We start from the raw sequence: 17,080 nt of genomic DNA, 5'->3' as shown, positions 1-17,080 counted from the left end.
GTTGTATTCCTACCATTAATTTTCACACACACACATACACACACCCACAGTATGGGAAGATATTCACACCAGAATAGAGCTTGTATTATGGAACTGAAGTCATATTATATATGAAATTTTGTATCTTTATTATTTTTATGCTTGTACAGTCTACCATGTAAAGTAAGTGACTATTCATCAATAATTTCTTCCAGGTTTTAAAAAAACTTCTCTTCATTTAGGAAAGTCTTTGGTTTTTGTTTCTTTTTCAAAATTTTAATGCTGTTATTGAATAATTCATTTGTCTTACGGATTTCCCATGATTAATTCCCATGTATTGAATAGCAAGACTTTATGCCTACTATTTCAAGGCTAGCCTCTTAGAATTGCCTGCTTAGGGAACAATACCCTATTGTAATTAGTAAAGGTCGATAATACACTTTATTGTCATGGATACAGCCCTCCCTTTCCCTCTACAAAGTTTCTTGTCATTCTGCCTAGTCATCGGTCCAGATAAATAATTACATATCATCCATGTCAGTTTCCAAACAAAAGCCCCTAAAGATTTTTACCAAGATGGAATTAAAATGGTAAGAGATTTTGGGAAGGGTTGGACTATTAGACCATTTACTATATCGAGTCTCGAAGGATCCTGGTCTCGCTTGTCATGGAGGCAAATTGTTCTCTTATACGTCTCCATGTGTAAATATGGACGTTTCCTTCATGTAAATCACACGCACGTGTTCAGCTCGCTGTTAGGCAGCTTGTTCTGTGTAACTATTGTGAGTAGAAAGCTACCCTCCCTCATGAGCCTCTAATATCTCCTCATTAATTATTTATCATAAATAGAAAGGCTACTTTTGGTGTCATTTCCTTTTATCTGGCTTCTTTTCGGAATTCAATTATTCTAAGAATTTTTCAGTCCTTTAGGTTTTTAAAGAACCTAATTATATCTTTCATTAACAATGATAATTTTGTCATTTTCTCTTCAGTAATTACTCTTCTTACTTGTGTTCTATACCACACTGGATCAGCCCGAACAATATTAGATGGAATGATGCTTAGAAGCATACTTGTATATTTTACCAATATCAACTGACATTATCTTTTAATTTTAAAAATCATTTTATTAGGGGTTCATCCAACTCTTATCATAATCCATACATACATCGATTGTGTAAAGCACATTTGTACATTCATTGCTCTCATCATTCTCAAAACATTTGCTTTCCACTTAAGCCCCTGGCATTGGCTCCTCATTTTTTCCGACTTTATCTTTTAAAAATATATTTTTTACCCTAAATTCATCTGTGTTGGAAAACAATATTGTTCCTTTTGCTCTTATTCTTAACAAGATAAATTCTAACCATTCTTTTATTTTCTATCCTTTTGGGACATTTTATTTTAAGTGCTTTCCCTGTAAGACACATATAACCATATAATCAGATATTTTCATTAAGTTTGAGAATATTTGCCATACGTAAGTTAACATAAACTGTGTTTGTTGTAATCATTGATAGTTTTTTGTCTATAGTCATGTCTTAGGCTTTTTTGATATTAAAAACAAAACCAAAATTTTTACCTGCAAAATTCTTTTTGCCTTTATCTTTAGTTTTTGAAACTCTTATATTTTATTAAAATTTTCCTTGAATTTTATGAAAAATGAAATAAGTTCTTTCACCTTTGCTTCTTAACTATTTAAAGGAAATCCGTGAGGCAGGTTATCTCTGTCCCCCCTCTATGTGATAAGTACTGAGTCCGTTTATGCTCTCACCGCCCCGTCTTTTTTTTACAACTTGCCGTTTCAGTTTTGGATATGGTTTGATGTGCTATTTCTTGCGTAATCTCTGTTCTTCCAAGCGCATGTTGTGGACATTTGCATCCATGTTGTGTTGTTAGGTGCCATCTTAGCAGTTCTTTTCCGTAGCGACTCTAGGACAGAACCAAACAATCCCTTGGCCCTGCCCCCTCGCCGTGTCGGCTGATCCTGGAGGCCACTGTGTTCATCTGCCTCCCTGAGCGCTTTCTCCAGGGACAGGGCCCTTCTGATGACCTGCCCAAAGTACTTACGATGCACTCTTGCACTCCTTGCTTCGAAGGAGCATTCTGGCTGTACTTCTTCCAGGACAGATTTGTTTGTTCTTTACAAGTCCAAGGTCCTTTTAATCTTCTCTGCCAACACTCTCATTCCAAGGTGTCCGTTTTTCTTTGGTTTTCCTTGTTTGTTCCTGGCTTAACTCTCACATTTAGGGGAGACTTGGGCCAGGTGCACCTTGGTCTTCAAAGTACATTCTTGGCATTTCAGCACTTGAAAGAGGTGGTTTGCAGCAGATGTGTCAGCACATTGAAACTAGCGTGTTTATTTAAACATAGCTGTAGGACCAATTGGTCTCAGTGTTCAGCACCAGTACTATAATACCCTGCTTTTCCCATGGTCAGATTTTCAAATTATGCATCTTCAGGTAATTTTGTGAACGAGTTCACGGAGTAGTAGTAGTTATGGTTATTAGATGTCATCGAGCCCGTTCCAATTCACAGAGACACTTGCACACCAGAAGGGAGCACTGCCCGGTCCTTGGCCGGTCCTGGCAGTTGTTCACAGACTTGAACCCATTGTTGCAGCAGCTGTGTCAGTCCTTCTCATTGGGGGTCTCCCTCTTTGTCACTGGCCCTCTACTCTACAAGCACGACACCCTGATGCATACCTTTGAATCACATGGAGAGGATCCTCGAAACCTGGGAAGTCTCAGAACATCATTCATCTTTGTGAATGGTGCAGCCAGCAGGCAGGGGAAGGATTTGACCGTCTTCTCGATTTCCCACTGGCCCTTCTCTCCTTCCCGTTTCTGAACATCCAGGGATGGGCAGGAGGGGGCGCGGCTCAGAGGGCTTTCTACTGTAAATAGTGAGTCTTGGAAATCCAGAGAGGCAGCATTCAATGGCAGTGAGAGTCGAGTTATTTTGTATGAGGAAGACTTCAGGGGATATTTCTTATTGAACATGTAAAGATTAAAGTCTAAAGATTCAAAATCTACAGATTTGATGTTAATACTTCCAGGGATTCACCCAGCTACCATTACTCCAGAAACCCTGAGTGATGGAAATTTGGAATTCTGTTCTACATTACTCCCTGTTTGATGAGGATTCTTAGAATCTTCTATCAAAACGCTGAGTAGTTGGAGTGGGGGACCCTCCACGTCTTCTGGTCTTACTTCAAAGGAAGCAGTTGCTCACAGAGGCAGAGACCACACCCTCCAGTCATTCCACACCCTCCAGTCATTCCACACCCTCCATTCATTCCACACCCTCCATTCATTCCACACTCTCCTCCAACTTCTGAGGTTCTTCTTCCTCAGTGGCTCCAGGTTACTAGAGGATAATAGTTGGTCTCAGATTGGCTGCTGGCAACCTTTTAAGATTCGAGGTGTGCATCAGTGAAGTAGGAAATAGAACAGAAACATTAAACACACGATTAGACCCAAAACAAGCGACCACATCTCGTGAGGTGCTTTGCTGGACATCAGCAGCCTCAGCAGCCGCTCTTTTGTGTGTTCATTGTTGTAAATATATCACATTTCTTTGCCAAGTCAACTTTTTCACTGTCTATACCTTATTGTTAGCAATTACATTACTGACTGGGCAGCCCTACCTTTCTTTAATCAGTTTGATTTTCCCATCAATGCTATCCCCTCCCCCCTTCTATCTCTCCCCGATAACCACTAATCAATGAGGGTCTGTGTATGTATGCCTTCTCTTGTGTTTTTATACAGTGAGGTCATATTCTATCTGTCCTTTAGTGGCTAGTTATTTCTCGTGGCTTAATGTCCTCAAGCTCCATCCACACTGTAGCAGGTTCATGGCTTTCTCTCTCCTACAGCTTGAGTAGTTTGCCACTGTAGGGTGCGGCCTGCTTTATGGACCCATTCAGCTGGTGATGAGCACTGGGCCGTTCCCTCTGTCGGGAACAGTGCTGCATTGCACATTGTCTCTGGTGTCCAGTCTGGGGGAGACGCCATGGAGAGGAATTGCTGGGTCCGATGGGAGTTCGATTTTTAGTTTTCGAGAATTACCACAGGGCTTTCTACCCCTCTGGCATTCCTACCAGCAACGGGGAAGGTTCCAATTCTCGCATATCCTTGCTCATGCTAAGGAGTGCTGGTGACACTGGGGGACAGGCATTGGGCTGCTAACCACGCGGTCAGCAGTTCAAAACACAGGCGCTTCTCTTGGGGAGAAAGATGAGGCTTTCTGCTCCCGGCAAGTTTACAGCCTGGGAAACCCTGGGAGCAGTCCTTCTCTGTTGTGTAGGGTTGTTGACTCGCCGGCAGTGGGCTTGATTTGGATTGCTCACATCCGTTAGTTTCTGGTTTTGTTTTATTTTTAAAAACTATCTGCCATCTTAGAAGGATTGAAACAGCGCCTCACAGTGGTTTTTCGTTTCTTCGCTCTGATAGCTCGGACACCGTTTCCGGTGCCTGGTGGACATCTGAATATTCTCTTTGTTGTCCTGTCTGTTCAAGTCCTTTGCCCAGTTGGTGATCGTGTTATTTGTCTGGTTGTTGTTAAGTTGTCAAAGTTTTGTATAGTTTGGTCATCAGCGGCATCTACTGCTACAATTGGATTGACCTGGTGGCGGCATTGTGAGGACGGAGCAGGACCACCAGTGCTTCCTTCTGTACACACAGGCTTGCTAGGCGGCCGAGCTTCCCTGCACTCGTAACAGCGGCTCCAAGGAGGCTTCCTCCCACAACACTGAAAGACATCCTATTCCACGATGCAGTGCACCTCCTCGGCCCGTGTCACTCACTCCTGGCTGTGTGGTTTAAAGGGGCCGGCGCATGAGCGAGTAAGGTAACTGCCACTCGGCAGCAGAAGGCTACATTGCTCCGTACTCTAGTTGGGTCACGCTCTGGGTCTCGAAGCTAGGAGCAGGCAGTGAGAGTGGACCAGGTTAGCTCCCTCCCTCCCTTCGGTGAAGGCATGCTGTCCCTGATGCTGATGTCCGCTTCGGTGAATTGTCTTCAGTCTCTGTGGATAGGCCCATTGTCGGTTTTGCTGTCATTCCCGACTGACACAAGGGGTTTGAAAAAGAGAGTAGAAAGATGGAATGGACACCTCATGGGGTTTTCCAGACATGGTGGAGCTCCTTCATAGTGGCAGGTTGGAACACATGTGAATTGTGTCTTTGTAGAACTGCACATGGATTGCCTGTCTGCGGTGGGACCAGACTTTGCTAAAGTGTGTTTAATCAGCGATCTTATTTAATTCTCAGTTGATACTTGTTAGATTTCTGGAGCGGGATACCTCTGTTCTTGCTTCATAACGCTGAAAGAATTCATGTGACAGAAGCAATTTTATAATCAGGTGACTTTTATGAGGGAAAGTAAAATTTCAGGTGTTACAGTCTCCAAATGAAGTACACACGGATTCTGGAAAGCGTGCAAGGTAACCACGCAGGGGTTCGCTACAGATCGTTTTAAAAAAGATACAGGAGCTCGAAACCTTGTGGGGAACCAAGAAATCCCGAGGCCAAGGGCAAGCGGACCCCTGTGCAGGCATGGGTGGGTAACCACAGGCAGGAAGCACACCCTTGGGTGTGCTTATCTTCTGGGCTGGGGAGGCGTAGTTGAGGGTTTGGGCAGACCTCATTGGCTGAGTTTAAGCGCATCTGGGTGATGTCAGATTGCTGGTGCCTAAGGTGGGTGTGCCCCGGTTGGCTTCCACCTGGGCCTAGCTGGCTTGTGTCTGAGCATGCTCAGTTCTGGATTTTCCCATAGGCATCTAATTATGTGCCTGATTTCTTTCCAGCCCCTTCATTGTGGCACGACGGCTAATTTTCATTTAGCGCAGGCATTTGGGAAGACAACCCTGCTTCGTCCCTAGTCTAACTACCTAGCACTTGGAAGAAGAGTATTCTCATATTTCAGAAGGGAGAAAAAGAAATGAGACTTAGAAGTTAAGGTCTTAAGTGCTGGAGAATGCAGAGTAAGCATAAGTGTCTCGGATGGCAACATTTGTGCCTGTCCTAGACCTGGCTATGTATTGGAAGTCACTGGGAGACGACCGGAATTCCTGCTCCCTTGAAGAGTTACAGTTTCAGAAACTCTGGGGTCTTAAAGGCTTGAAGATAAACAAGTGGCCATCTAGCTGAGAAGCAACAAATCCTACATGGAAGAAGCACACCAGCCTGTGTGATCATGAGGTGTTGATGGGATCAGGTATCAGGCATCTAAGACCCAGAACAAAATCTTACCCAATGTAGCCGGGGTGGGGTGGGGTGGGGCATGGAGTGGATACCCAATGCCCATTTGTAGACAATTGGACATCCCCTAACAGAGGCGTCACAGGGAAGAGGTGAGCCAGTCAAGGTGCAGTATAGCACTGATGAAACACACAACTTTCCTCTAATTCTTTGATGCTTCCTTCCCCCACTATCATGACCTCAATACTGCCTTACAAATCGGATTAGACCAGAACATGCACACTGCTACAGATAAGAGATGACAAAATAATAATTTATAAATTATTCATGAAGGAGGGGGAGTGGGGAGGAGGGGGAAAAATGAGGAGCTGATGCCAAGGGCTTACGTGGAGAGCAAATGTTTTTGAGAATGATGAGGGTAACAAATGTACAAATGTGCTTTCTATAATTGATGTATGTATGGATTGTGATAAGAGTTGTATGAGCCCCCAATAAAATGATTAAAAATAAAATTAAATTTAAAAAAGGGCTCGAAACACAGGGAATCCAGGATAAATAAAACCCTTCAGGGCTAACAAGGAGAGTAGAGATACCAGAGGATTAGGGGAAGGTGGGGGGAGAAAGAGGGAATCAATCACAAGGATCAATCTAGAACCCCTTCCCAGGGGGACAAATAACAAAAAAGTGGGTGAAGATGACTGAGGACGATGTAAGATATGAAAATAATAATCTATAATTTATCAAGGGTTCGTGAGGGAGGGCGGGCTGGGGAGGGAGGGGGAAGAAATGGGTAGGTGATATCAGGGGCTCAAGTGGGAGGAGAATGCTTTGAAAATGATGATGGCGGCCTATGTGCAAATGTGCTCGACACACTGGATGAATGTATGGATTGTGATAAGAGATGTAAGAGCCCCCAATAAAAGGGAAAAACCCCCAAAACAAGACCTACCCGAGGACTGCGTGGCTTTATTAGCCTTGTTTATTATAGTTTCATTCAGGCTGCTTACCTGTTTATTTACTCAGCCATCATTCTTTCACTCACTCATTCATTCTCTTTCTCCTTTCAAAGTCAGAGAGCGCGTGGCTGCCTGTCCACATCAGAGCTGGCCTTCCGAATCAGATCCCGAGGGCTGCGTTCATGGCCATGTTTATTCTGGAAGTGGACCAGTTCATCCTGACCTCCCTGACCACATCGACTCTGGACTGTGAAGATGATGAGACCCCGAAGCCCTTGCTGGTGTTCAACATCACGAAGCCCCCGCGCCAGGGCTTTGTGACTCACCTGTTGGATCACACCCGACCCATCTCCTCCTTCACCTGGAAAGACCTAAATGACCTGCAGATTGCCTACCAGCCGCCAAACAGCAGCCATACGGGGAGGAGAAATTTCCAGGTAGCTCAATTGGTATTATGTTAGAGCAATCCAGCCTCTAACAATCTAGTGGGTTCTTTAGGTGCAATTGTACGGTTATAATATATAAAGATCAGGGATGGATACTGTGGTGGGAGGAGATAACAAGAATGTCTGCTTCTATAGGGAGACAGAATCAACTATGTGCTCACTTAAAGGCAGAAAGCTGTTCGGGAAGAATCTGTGGGAATGGTATTTGAAGCAGGATAATGTAATGGGAGTTCATCTCCAACTTACCAAAGTGGTGGCTTTCCTACTGTGGAATACCAGCATTCCAGAGTCCCTGTTATAAGTTAGGGTATATAATCCACCCAGTGTTAGTCTCCCACAGTATTACAGAGGCATTTGAGTCCTTAGAGTTAATTTGCACAGTCATTGTCCCTGAAGGGAACCAATCTTTGTGAATCTGGGTGCAAACCTCAATGTCCCAAGGAGCCCAGCAGGCAATGTCAATGAGCTCACCTGGCTGGAGGAGTACCTGCCCCTCAGCCTGGCCTGAATGAACCCGAGGGAGAGTAAAGACCCACCTAGTGTGGCCACAGTTTTATTTTTCAAGTCAAGTTGGAAATCTGGATTTTTATGTAAAAATTCCAGTTTTGAAATATGAACACCGTTCTATGACCGCACTTACACAAAAGATCTAGAATGGGAATGTGGGTAGAGATCCAAAGTTGGAGGTGATGGAAATGTCAGTGGCTCATGCTGCAGAATGCGATCAATAAGATAAAGCTCTCTGGATTGTACGTGTGAAGAATATTGGAGTGGCAGACATACACTGACCACGGTAAACTCAAAACTCACTGCCATCGAGTCCATACAGATTCATAGTGACTGTATAGGACAGGGTAGAATTGGCCAGTGGGTTGCTGAGACTGCAACACTTCACGGGAATAGGAAGCCTTATCTTACTGTTGTCGGACTGCAAGGGGTCTGGGACAGCCTGTCACCGTAGCCAAAAACAGAGACCAGGTTGATTTAGAAATTCTTATTTTATTCCTAACAGCGCGTACAGAAGGAAAACAGCCAGGTCTCTTTACCGAGCTGTTTGAGAGCTCAGACCTGACCCCACAAGTTAATATCTATGAAACAAGATTTTCTATTATTATTTTACTATCATTAAAGGAGGAAATTAGTAGGATTTTACAATGTCACAAGATGCAATCAATACTCTAAGAAGGCAGATTGTAGAAAGCGTTAGGAAATTATCGATACCTACATTTCTTTAGGGACCATTAGCTACCACCCTTTGAAGCTCCAGGGACCCTTGTTTAGCTACATTGAGGTGATACTTTGTGTCTGGCTACTTGTCTCCCTGACTTTGTTAGCCTCCCTTCTAAATTGGAACATCCTGCTGATTACACTTAAAGGGAATTTTTACCATCAGGCAGGGGACTGCCACATTTTGAATTTTTAACAAAGTAATTTATGTTACAGTTAAATTATGTTTTATTTCTCATCTTTTCTCCCTATCTCATAACCACAGCAAACAAGAAACATTGAAAAGGTAGAAAGCATTAAAAAATATCATGCTAACTACAAAACACTACAAAGTCATGCCTAGGGCAACATTAAGGCATGGGCTCCCCAGCTGGAGATCTCTGTGTCTTTGTGTACTACCAGCCCCTCTCGAGCTGAGTTTTGCCGCCAGTGATTTGATTGGGTACATTAGACAGACCAGTAACTTATTTGAGGTCTTTCATTTTCATCAGTCACACTCAGGCTAGGAGATTCCATAGTGTCAATTTTGATAACCGATTTCACAAGCAGGCATTTTCCGCCAGGAAGGAAGTTCCTCTTCCTGTCCAACCTAAATCCCTGAAGCTGCAGTTTCAGCCCCGTCCCCCTTGTTTTGCTTTGAAGGGGATGGAGAACAGCTGGTAGCCGTCTTGCACATAATAACCCTTCACATAGTTGAAGACCCACCAGCAAGTTGATTCAAACATGATGGGAAATTTAAATGAGCAGATTGATACGCACTGGAGTTCAGGTTTATTATGGAAAATGAGTGTCCTGGGGTTACCAAATGGGCCTCCATATAATGTAGGAATTTTCAGCCTTCAGCCCCCAGGGCACACGGGAGACTTCACACTGTAAAGGCGTTTTTTTTGCCCTTTGCTTTGCTTTCCCTCATTTAATAGTAATAAGTGGCAGCTGTTGTTTCTCTCGTGCCCCGGCCTCTTGTGCCTCCCCAGCTATGAAGTAATTTCTCATTGTGTCCAGACTTTGCCCGGGCTCACATGCTTCCTGCATGCGTGTTCTGCCACGGTGTCATGCTTACCTGAAAATGGGCCCAGGCCAAAGGCCATTCTTTGTTCTTAGGAAGCTCTAGCTGGGAGAACTGCCCCTCTGGGTTTCTGAGACTTTAGACCCTGACAGGAGCAGCTAGCCTGATGCTTAGAAGCGCAGGTCTAGCCCAGAGCTCCTTTGTTGTTAGAAGGGAAGGCCCCGCTTCTCAGGGGAGATTGTGGGCTTTTCAGATTAGTTGGGCTGGAAGCTCCGGGCCTGTTCGGACCTCTGTGGGTGCAGACATGGGCACTTCCAGGACCACCAGGTGTTCTGAACCCAGCACTTCCCCGGGCCTGGCTCTGAGTGTGTTCTTTCAGGCATTGTGACTGCTTTGGAAGATTCCAACATGTTTTATTAGGTAGGACACTTACTGGTTTTTGAGAATAAAGTGCCTCAATGAAAGATAATAATTTCTCATGGTTCCATCTAATTATTAGAATATACATGACACCGCACCTCCAAAAGGACTTCGTTACCCAGGGTACAGTTTCATTTCGAGTCTGACATTTGGCGAGAACGCTGAGCCCACGCTGGACTGAGACAGGCTCCTGGGCAAAGGAAGGACACATTTACTAATTCCAGGTTAACACATGAGTTTACGAGGAGGAAAATAAGCGACGGCCCATGAAGGAACTTGGTCTAGCGATTGAGCTGCCAAGGGTGAGATGGGGCTCCCGCAGAAACCTGGGTCAGTTTTGCCTTCCATCTGTGGTGGAGACCCGAGTCATGCCCATCTGTTTGCTTGCAGGTGGAGTTGGAGGTACACGACTTCTTCTTCGAAAGGAGCGCGCCAATCACAGTCCATGTCTCCATCAGAACAGCAGATACAAACGCCCCGCGCGTGTCCTGGAACACAGGTGACGCTCCCAATAGAGCATCCAACAAATCATTCTCAACATGGCATCGTGGAGAGTTGGTGGGTTGTCTGTTTGGTTTCCTTAGTGAGGCGTCCTGGTGGCGTTGTGGTGATGGGTTGGGCTGCTAACCGCAAGGTCACCACTTTGAAACCACCAGCTGCTCCAAGGCAGAAAGATGAGGTGTTCTACTCCAGTAAAAGGTTCTGGTCTCGGAAACCCACAGGGGCCGCTCGACTGTGTCCGAGAGGGTCATGGTTGAGTCAGACTCAACTCGGTGGCAGCGGGTTTGGTTTTGGGTTTTCTCCTAATGACAAACAGAGAGAAATTGAATCCAGAATTTCTTATGTCCAAGCACCAACTCCTTTCCTCTGCAGGAGATGCGGAGATCCAATCGAGTGAAGCAACAACTCTGTGATCTGGAATCTTTGTGCTTAAGAGCAGACAAGTCTCCACTGTCATCCATTGTCCTAGCTGTCCTTATTTTAAAAATCCATTAAAATACATTTTGGGTGAGACTGCCACCGGGGGGCGCTGCTCCCCAGTCAACACTGCAAAGGAGGGCTCTTGCCTCTGTCAGGTGAGGCCAATGTTTCCACAGGAGCAAAGGTTGATTAACAGGAAGAAACTACTGTGTTAGTGGAGACGGAAGGACTGCAGTGGTACTGTCACCTGCCTGAACAGAAGGAGTGCACATTCATTTAACTGTGCCGTGGGTCTTACACGTATTTACTAAAATGCAGGGAAATGGCGAAATCCACCTGGAATAGACTGCACTTGGCAAATAGGGCGTGTCTGCAGTTGCTCTCCAAGATGAATTCCATTACAGAGGATTCTAGGTGGAAGCTGCCAGGTGGAAGCCTGACTTATAGTGACCCTACCGGACAGAGTAGATCCACCCCTCTGGGTTTCTCAGCGTGTAAATCTTAACAGGAGTAGAAAGCTTCTCCTTTTTCTCCAGCGGCACACCTGGTGGTTTTGAACTTCTGACCTTGGGGTTGCAATGCAGAATCTACTGTGCCACGAGGATTTGCTCTGGGACTGCATCTGCTACTCACTTTTCCTTGTTGTTAGGTGCCGTCGAGTCGGTACCCACCCCTAGTGATCCCACCCACAACATAACAGAACACCGCTGGTCCTGCACCATCCTCACAACTGTCCTGTGACAGCCACTGTGTCCATCCATCTTGGAAAGGACCTTCTTCTTTTTCACTGCCCCTCCACTTTACCAAGCAGGATGTCCTTCTCCAAGGACTGGTCTCTCCTGACCACATGTCCAAAGTAGGTAAGACAAAGTCTTGCCATCCTTGCTTCTAAGGAGCTCGATGCTGTGTTCTTCTAAGACAGATGAGTTTGTCCGTTGAGCAGACCATGGGACTGGGGTCACACTGCCAGTCAGGAGGATCATGGAGCTGGCCCAGAGCCGGGCCACTTCTGCTCTGCAGATGTGGAAAGTGCTGCCTGGGGTTTCCCCGGGTGGACAGCGGTCCTCACAGAGCAGGACCACCCGAAGAAGACTGACACCACAGCGATTATGACTATGGACTTGCAGGAACCGGGCTTCAAGACAAGGGCTGAGGGGGCGGGTCTGCAGTGCCTCTTTCCAGTGCTGGGTAAACCCTAGACCAACCTGCTTGGTCACCTGGACTGGTGCATGACCGTTTTGGCCAGCCCTGTGTGGAGCCCTGCTGTTTCGGTACATGGTATCTGAAGGACTATTCAGAAGCTAGTTGAAATGCTCCTGTAGCAGCTACTCTTAAGATGAAGACTGACCAGCTTAGCTTTGACAAGGCCTCTGACGACCTCCAGACTGTCGATCCAGAGGCCAAGGTGTATGAACGGGTCCAGTGGCAACTGACGTGATACCAAGTAAGGGATTGAAGTGGGTCCCGCTCATACAACTCAGCAGTAATGTCACTTACAAGAGGTTACAGAGACGTATCCAGAATCGCAGAATTTACTTCAGGAAGCTCTTTGCTGTTACTCCAACCACCATTTCCCGAGAATTGAAAGATTGCATCCTCTACCACTAGAGAACGTACAGGCGTTCTTCATTTCAAAGTTCTAATATTTTTATATCTTATGGAAGGAAGTGGTCCCATAGCCTTGGCTCACAAGAGCACACCACCCTCTTTCAGGCTTGCAGCAGGAAGCCAGGATCAGTGCACATCTTACGTCACTGAACCAGAACAATGGATGGAGCCCACTTGCATGTCGGTGACTAATGGGCAGCTTCTTTGCCCAATATGCAGTGTCAGGTTGAGTTTTTTCAACTGGTATGGTGAACAGTGATCTTGTGGTAGGTGAATAGCACTTGCTTTTCAAATAGATAAGGGTAGAGTGGATGGGATGAGAATTTCTCTCTATTTTGGCAGCCCACACACAAATCTATAAACATGTGACATTCAGTAACTTCAAAAGAAACTAGCTGATAATATGTGCTACCTTTGCATATTGTCATGTATGACAAATGTACTAGGTTAAGGTTATCAGCATTTCATTTGAAATGTGAGAAGATAAAATCACTTGCTGGGACTTGGAAATGATACTTTGTTGTTTAGGTAAAATACTATAGAAAGCAGAACTTAAATAATTTTATTGAGGGCTCTTACAGCCCTTATCACAATCCATCCATCCATCCATTGTGTCAGGAACATTAGTACATATGTTGCCATCATCATTTTCAAAACATTTTCTTTGTACTTGAGTCATTGGTATCAGCTCCTCATTTTTCCCTTCCCTCCTTTCCCTACCCTCCCTCCCTAGAACCCTTGATAATTTATGTTTTTATTATTTTCCGTATCTTACACTGACTGCTGTCTCCCTTCACCCACTTTCTTGTTGTTTGCCCCCCTGGGGGGTGTCCTTATATGTTGATCATTGTCACTGGTTTCGCCTTTCTCCCCCCACCTTCTGCCTACCATCCCAGCATCACTACTCTCATTGTTGGTCCTGAGGGGTTTATCTGTCCTGGATTCCCTGTGCTTCAAACTCTTTTCTGTGTCAATGTATATGCTCTGGTCTAACGGGATTTGTAAGTTGAATTGGGGTCATAATAGTGGGGTGGGGGAAGCATTAAAGAACTAGAGGAAAGTTGTATGTTTCATTGATGCTATACTGCACCCTGACTGGCTCATCTCTTCCTTGTGAGCCTTCTGTAAGGGGATGTCCAATTGTCTACAGATGGGCTTTGGGTCTCCGCTTCCCCCTCCCCCTCATTCACATCGATATGATCTTTTGTTCAAAAGCAGAACTTTTAAATCGTGTACATTTCAATTGATATCAGAATCTTCCATACCTTTACATATATAGTTTCCTGCTATGTAATCTTAGGGCCTAGCTAGAGAAAATTATATATAAAAATGAGAAATTCTCATGTTTTAATAAATAGTATTTTACTTCTACAGATGCAAAGCAGATTTATTTTACTTTATTTTTGAAATTCATTTTTCTCACTCTGTTTTTTTAAGGGACTTTAGTAAATCTTAAATATGTTGATTTTTCTTGAAAATATTGAAAGGCAATGATACAATGTGTTTTCTTGGTATTGTTTAGAATTTCAATCATCTGAATTATTTAGAAAAGCATATTTGAGATGCCTTTTGAAGTCATCTGCAAAAAGAAATCTATTATTGCAGTGGTGGGATTAACACAATGTAACAACCAAACGATGATGGCAACATATGTACAAACATGCTTGATACAATTGATGCATGGATTGTTATCAGAGCTGTACGTGTCCCCAGTGAAATGATATTAAAAAAAAAGAAATTTAGCAACCAGTTCACTGCCCTAATGACCATATTAAAAATTTAAAAAAAGATATACTAAAAGGTAGTTTATTATTCAACACAGTTAATACTTAAATAAGAACAATAAAATAGGTACACACTATATAATGTTGTAAGAATTTGAAAATATGGATAAAATATTAAATAATACCTGAAAAAACCAATAAAAGTGTCATTTAAGATATTTCTGTCTTGCTTCTTGGTTGGCACCCTCACTTGCAGTCTTCCTTGGTTTTATCCAGCATCACCGACTGTGTGCTTTATCGTAAGCCGTCTTTTCCCTGTAGGGGTAGGATCCCATTCCTTTCCAGGGAGGCCGAACATTGATAGTCATTGTGTTGGACACATTAGAAACAGGCGACTTCTCTTCTCTGCACATACGTTCATCGTTGAAAAGCCCCTTTCTGTTCATGTCAACTGTTCTGATATTTTTAGCTCCTTGAACGCTTTCAGGAATTACATAATTCACTCATAATATCTCGTGGGGGCTTGGGGGTCACACAAAGCTGAAATGAATGACAGCGTGCCATCCTCTGGTTGTTTGGCACGTAGTCTCGCTATGTTCTGTTTGGTTTCTGAGGTGATAAAACGTCGTGCTTCTTCAAAGGTATAACAAGTTTTATGAAATGAACAAGTGCTACAGGCATAGCTTCGTCTGCTTTTTATACCCATGGACTAGATGAGCATTGCTGGAACGCACTGCTGTGCAGATGAACATTGAAAAGAGTAAGGAATATACATTTGTGATTTCCACTTTGAGAAGCTGCCTGGCTTAGCCAGAACCCCGAGCACAGGCCCTGTCTTAGCAGCTGGGTTGCCGAACTCAACAAAAATTTAGGTACTGGTTCTGCCTAACTGGTGTGAACCTGCTCAATCCCACCACTGATTACTGTGGAGGGGTGTGTGTGTGGGGACTTGAAGTTCGGCTTGATGGTTTAGCCTTGTTCTGATTGAGACGACTATTGGGACCGTGACCAGAAGGTTCTGTTCTGGTGGCAGTCTTCACCCCTCATTTGTTTCGGGTCTCCTGGCCTCGGAGGCGGTGCTTCCTGAAAGTCGGTAGACCTACAGTGACTTTCCTTCTGCGATTCTTGGGTCTCCTTCTTCCTTTGTTGCTGACGATGAGTGAAAATCAATTACATCTTGGACCGTTGCCCTATTTTTAAGTTCAATTCCATGGAAACCATACTATATAAATAAAACTTATACTGCTTTAGCTACCATCTATCCACCCACATGCCCATCTAGCTTCTCTCTCTCTCTCTCTGCCATTCTCAGTTTCAGCGGTCTTCCTTAACCTTAACCAGGAGCAGCTCGAAAGACCTGGCTTTCTACTCCCATAAACAGTGACTGTCTCCGGCCACCTGCGGGATGTGTGTGTGTGTGTGGGGGGGGGGGGGGAGGGATGGCTGGGTGTCAACATTGACTTGATAGCAGTGAGAGAGAAAGATTTCCTTTCTCGTTTCTAATATCTGTTGCAATCGCTACACAGAAACTCACAGGGAAAATTCATGATGAAAGGGTTTATTAAGGAAGTTAACAAATTGTAGAGCCAGAGAAATACTCAGGGTAGTTGTGAACCAGGCTGTGTTACAAAGGGTCAAGTCTGCTAATAAATGCCCCGCAGGGCCTATCATTCTGCTGGAAGCCGCAACTCCAAGTCATTGTGGGTCAGCAAACCCAGCTCCCTGAACTAAGTGCCCAGAGGTCTCCCACTTGAGCAAGTCCAAAGGCACTCAGCTCTTCCTCCTGAGCCGGCAAGTCCAGCTTCCCCAGTGAAGTGTCCAGAGGCATGCCACTCCAGAAGCCAACCTCCGGCCCCAAAGCACTCATCTCAACACGCTCTCTGGGTCGGGAAATCCATCACTCAGTTCCGCACTCTGGTTCTCGGTTCTGCTCTGCTCCTCTGCTGGTAGCGCTGCCCTCGGGATCCAGGAGGTTCACTGCGCAGGCATCTCAGGTCCAGAGCACGAGCTCCCTCCTGGCTCTCGCTGGTCCGGAGGTCCCTCCTCCCGCTTCCCAGAGGGCTCATTTTAGCACAGCAGGGTGTCACTTCAGGGACTCCTGTTCTCAGTCACTCACCGGGGAATCCTATCAGCTTCTCTCCCAAGACCTTGCCTTCTTACCAGACCCAGGGAACAGTTGTTTGGTGAGAGTTACAGACTTTGGCCAGAAAAGCCCCATTAAATAAGTCACTGCCCCTGCAGGCAGGGCTCAGACTGTAGTTTTTTGGTTTTGTTTTTTAGTTTCTTGTCACTGTCTTCAATAGCATGCAGAACACACTTAGAAGCAATGGTGGTAGGTTCTGTTCCAGGGAAGTTTTTGTTTTCTCAGTGTGTGGTTTAAACCTTCAGTTTTCATTTTAAAAGGATTGGTTGGTGCATGCTTGTATGTCTCTCTGTGTTCCCTGTGTCGGGGAAACGGGGACATCGGTCGAGCGTCCTGGATCGATCATTCTGACTGTATGTTCCACTGTCCTGCCTTCAGAGGGATGATTAGAGAAAAGGAAGACCCGATGGCCTAAAATCAAGCAATAATTGCACATCCAGTAGCTTAA

At 44.9% G+C, this 17,080-nt stretch overlaps 1 protein-coding gene and 1 pseudogene across 1 annotated transcript in view; both read left to right on the top strand.

The window, feature by feature from the left end:
* The window catches only part of FREM1 (FRAS1 related extracellular matrix 1), a 149,274-nt gene that overhangs the window by 15,188 nt on the left and 117,006 nt on the right, over window positions 1-17,080 (top strand). The window contains exons 5-6 of the mRNA XM_075558865.1: window positions 7,251-7,574; window positions 10,627-10,735. Coding sequence (XP_075414980.1) covers window positions 7,251-7,574; window positions 10,627-10,735 — 433 coding nt within the window. The remainder of the gene's footprint in view (window positions 1-7,250; window positions 7,575-10,626; window positions 10,736-17,080) is intronic.
* LOC142460165 (dual specificity protein phosphatase 12 pseudogene) lies at window positions 12,494-13,126 on the top strand (annotated as a pseudogene).

This window comes from Tenrec ecaudatus, chromosome 10 (assembly GCF_050624435.1).
Source record: "Tenrec ecaudatus isolate mTenEca1 chromosome 10, mTenEca1.hap1, whole genome shotgun sequence".
In the NCBI taxonomy this organism is placed as follows: Eukaryota; Metazoa; Chordata; class Mammalia; order Afrosoricida; family Tenrecidae; genus Tenrec; species Tenrec ecaudatus.
Note: the sequence above shows the minus strand (reverse complement) of the source record. Positions and strands in the feature narration are given on the sequence as shown.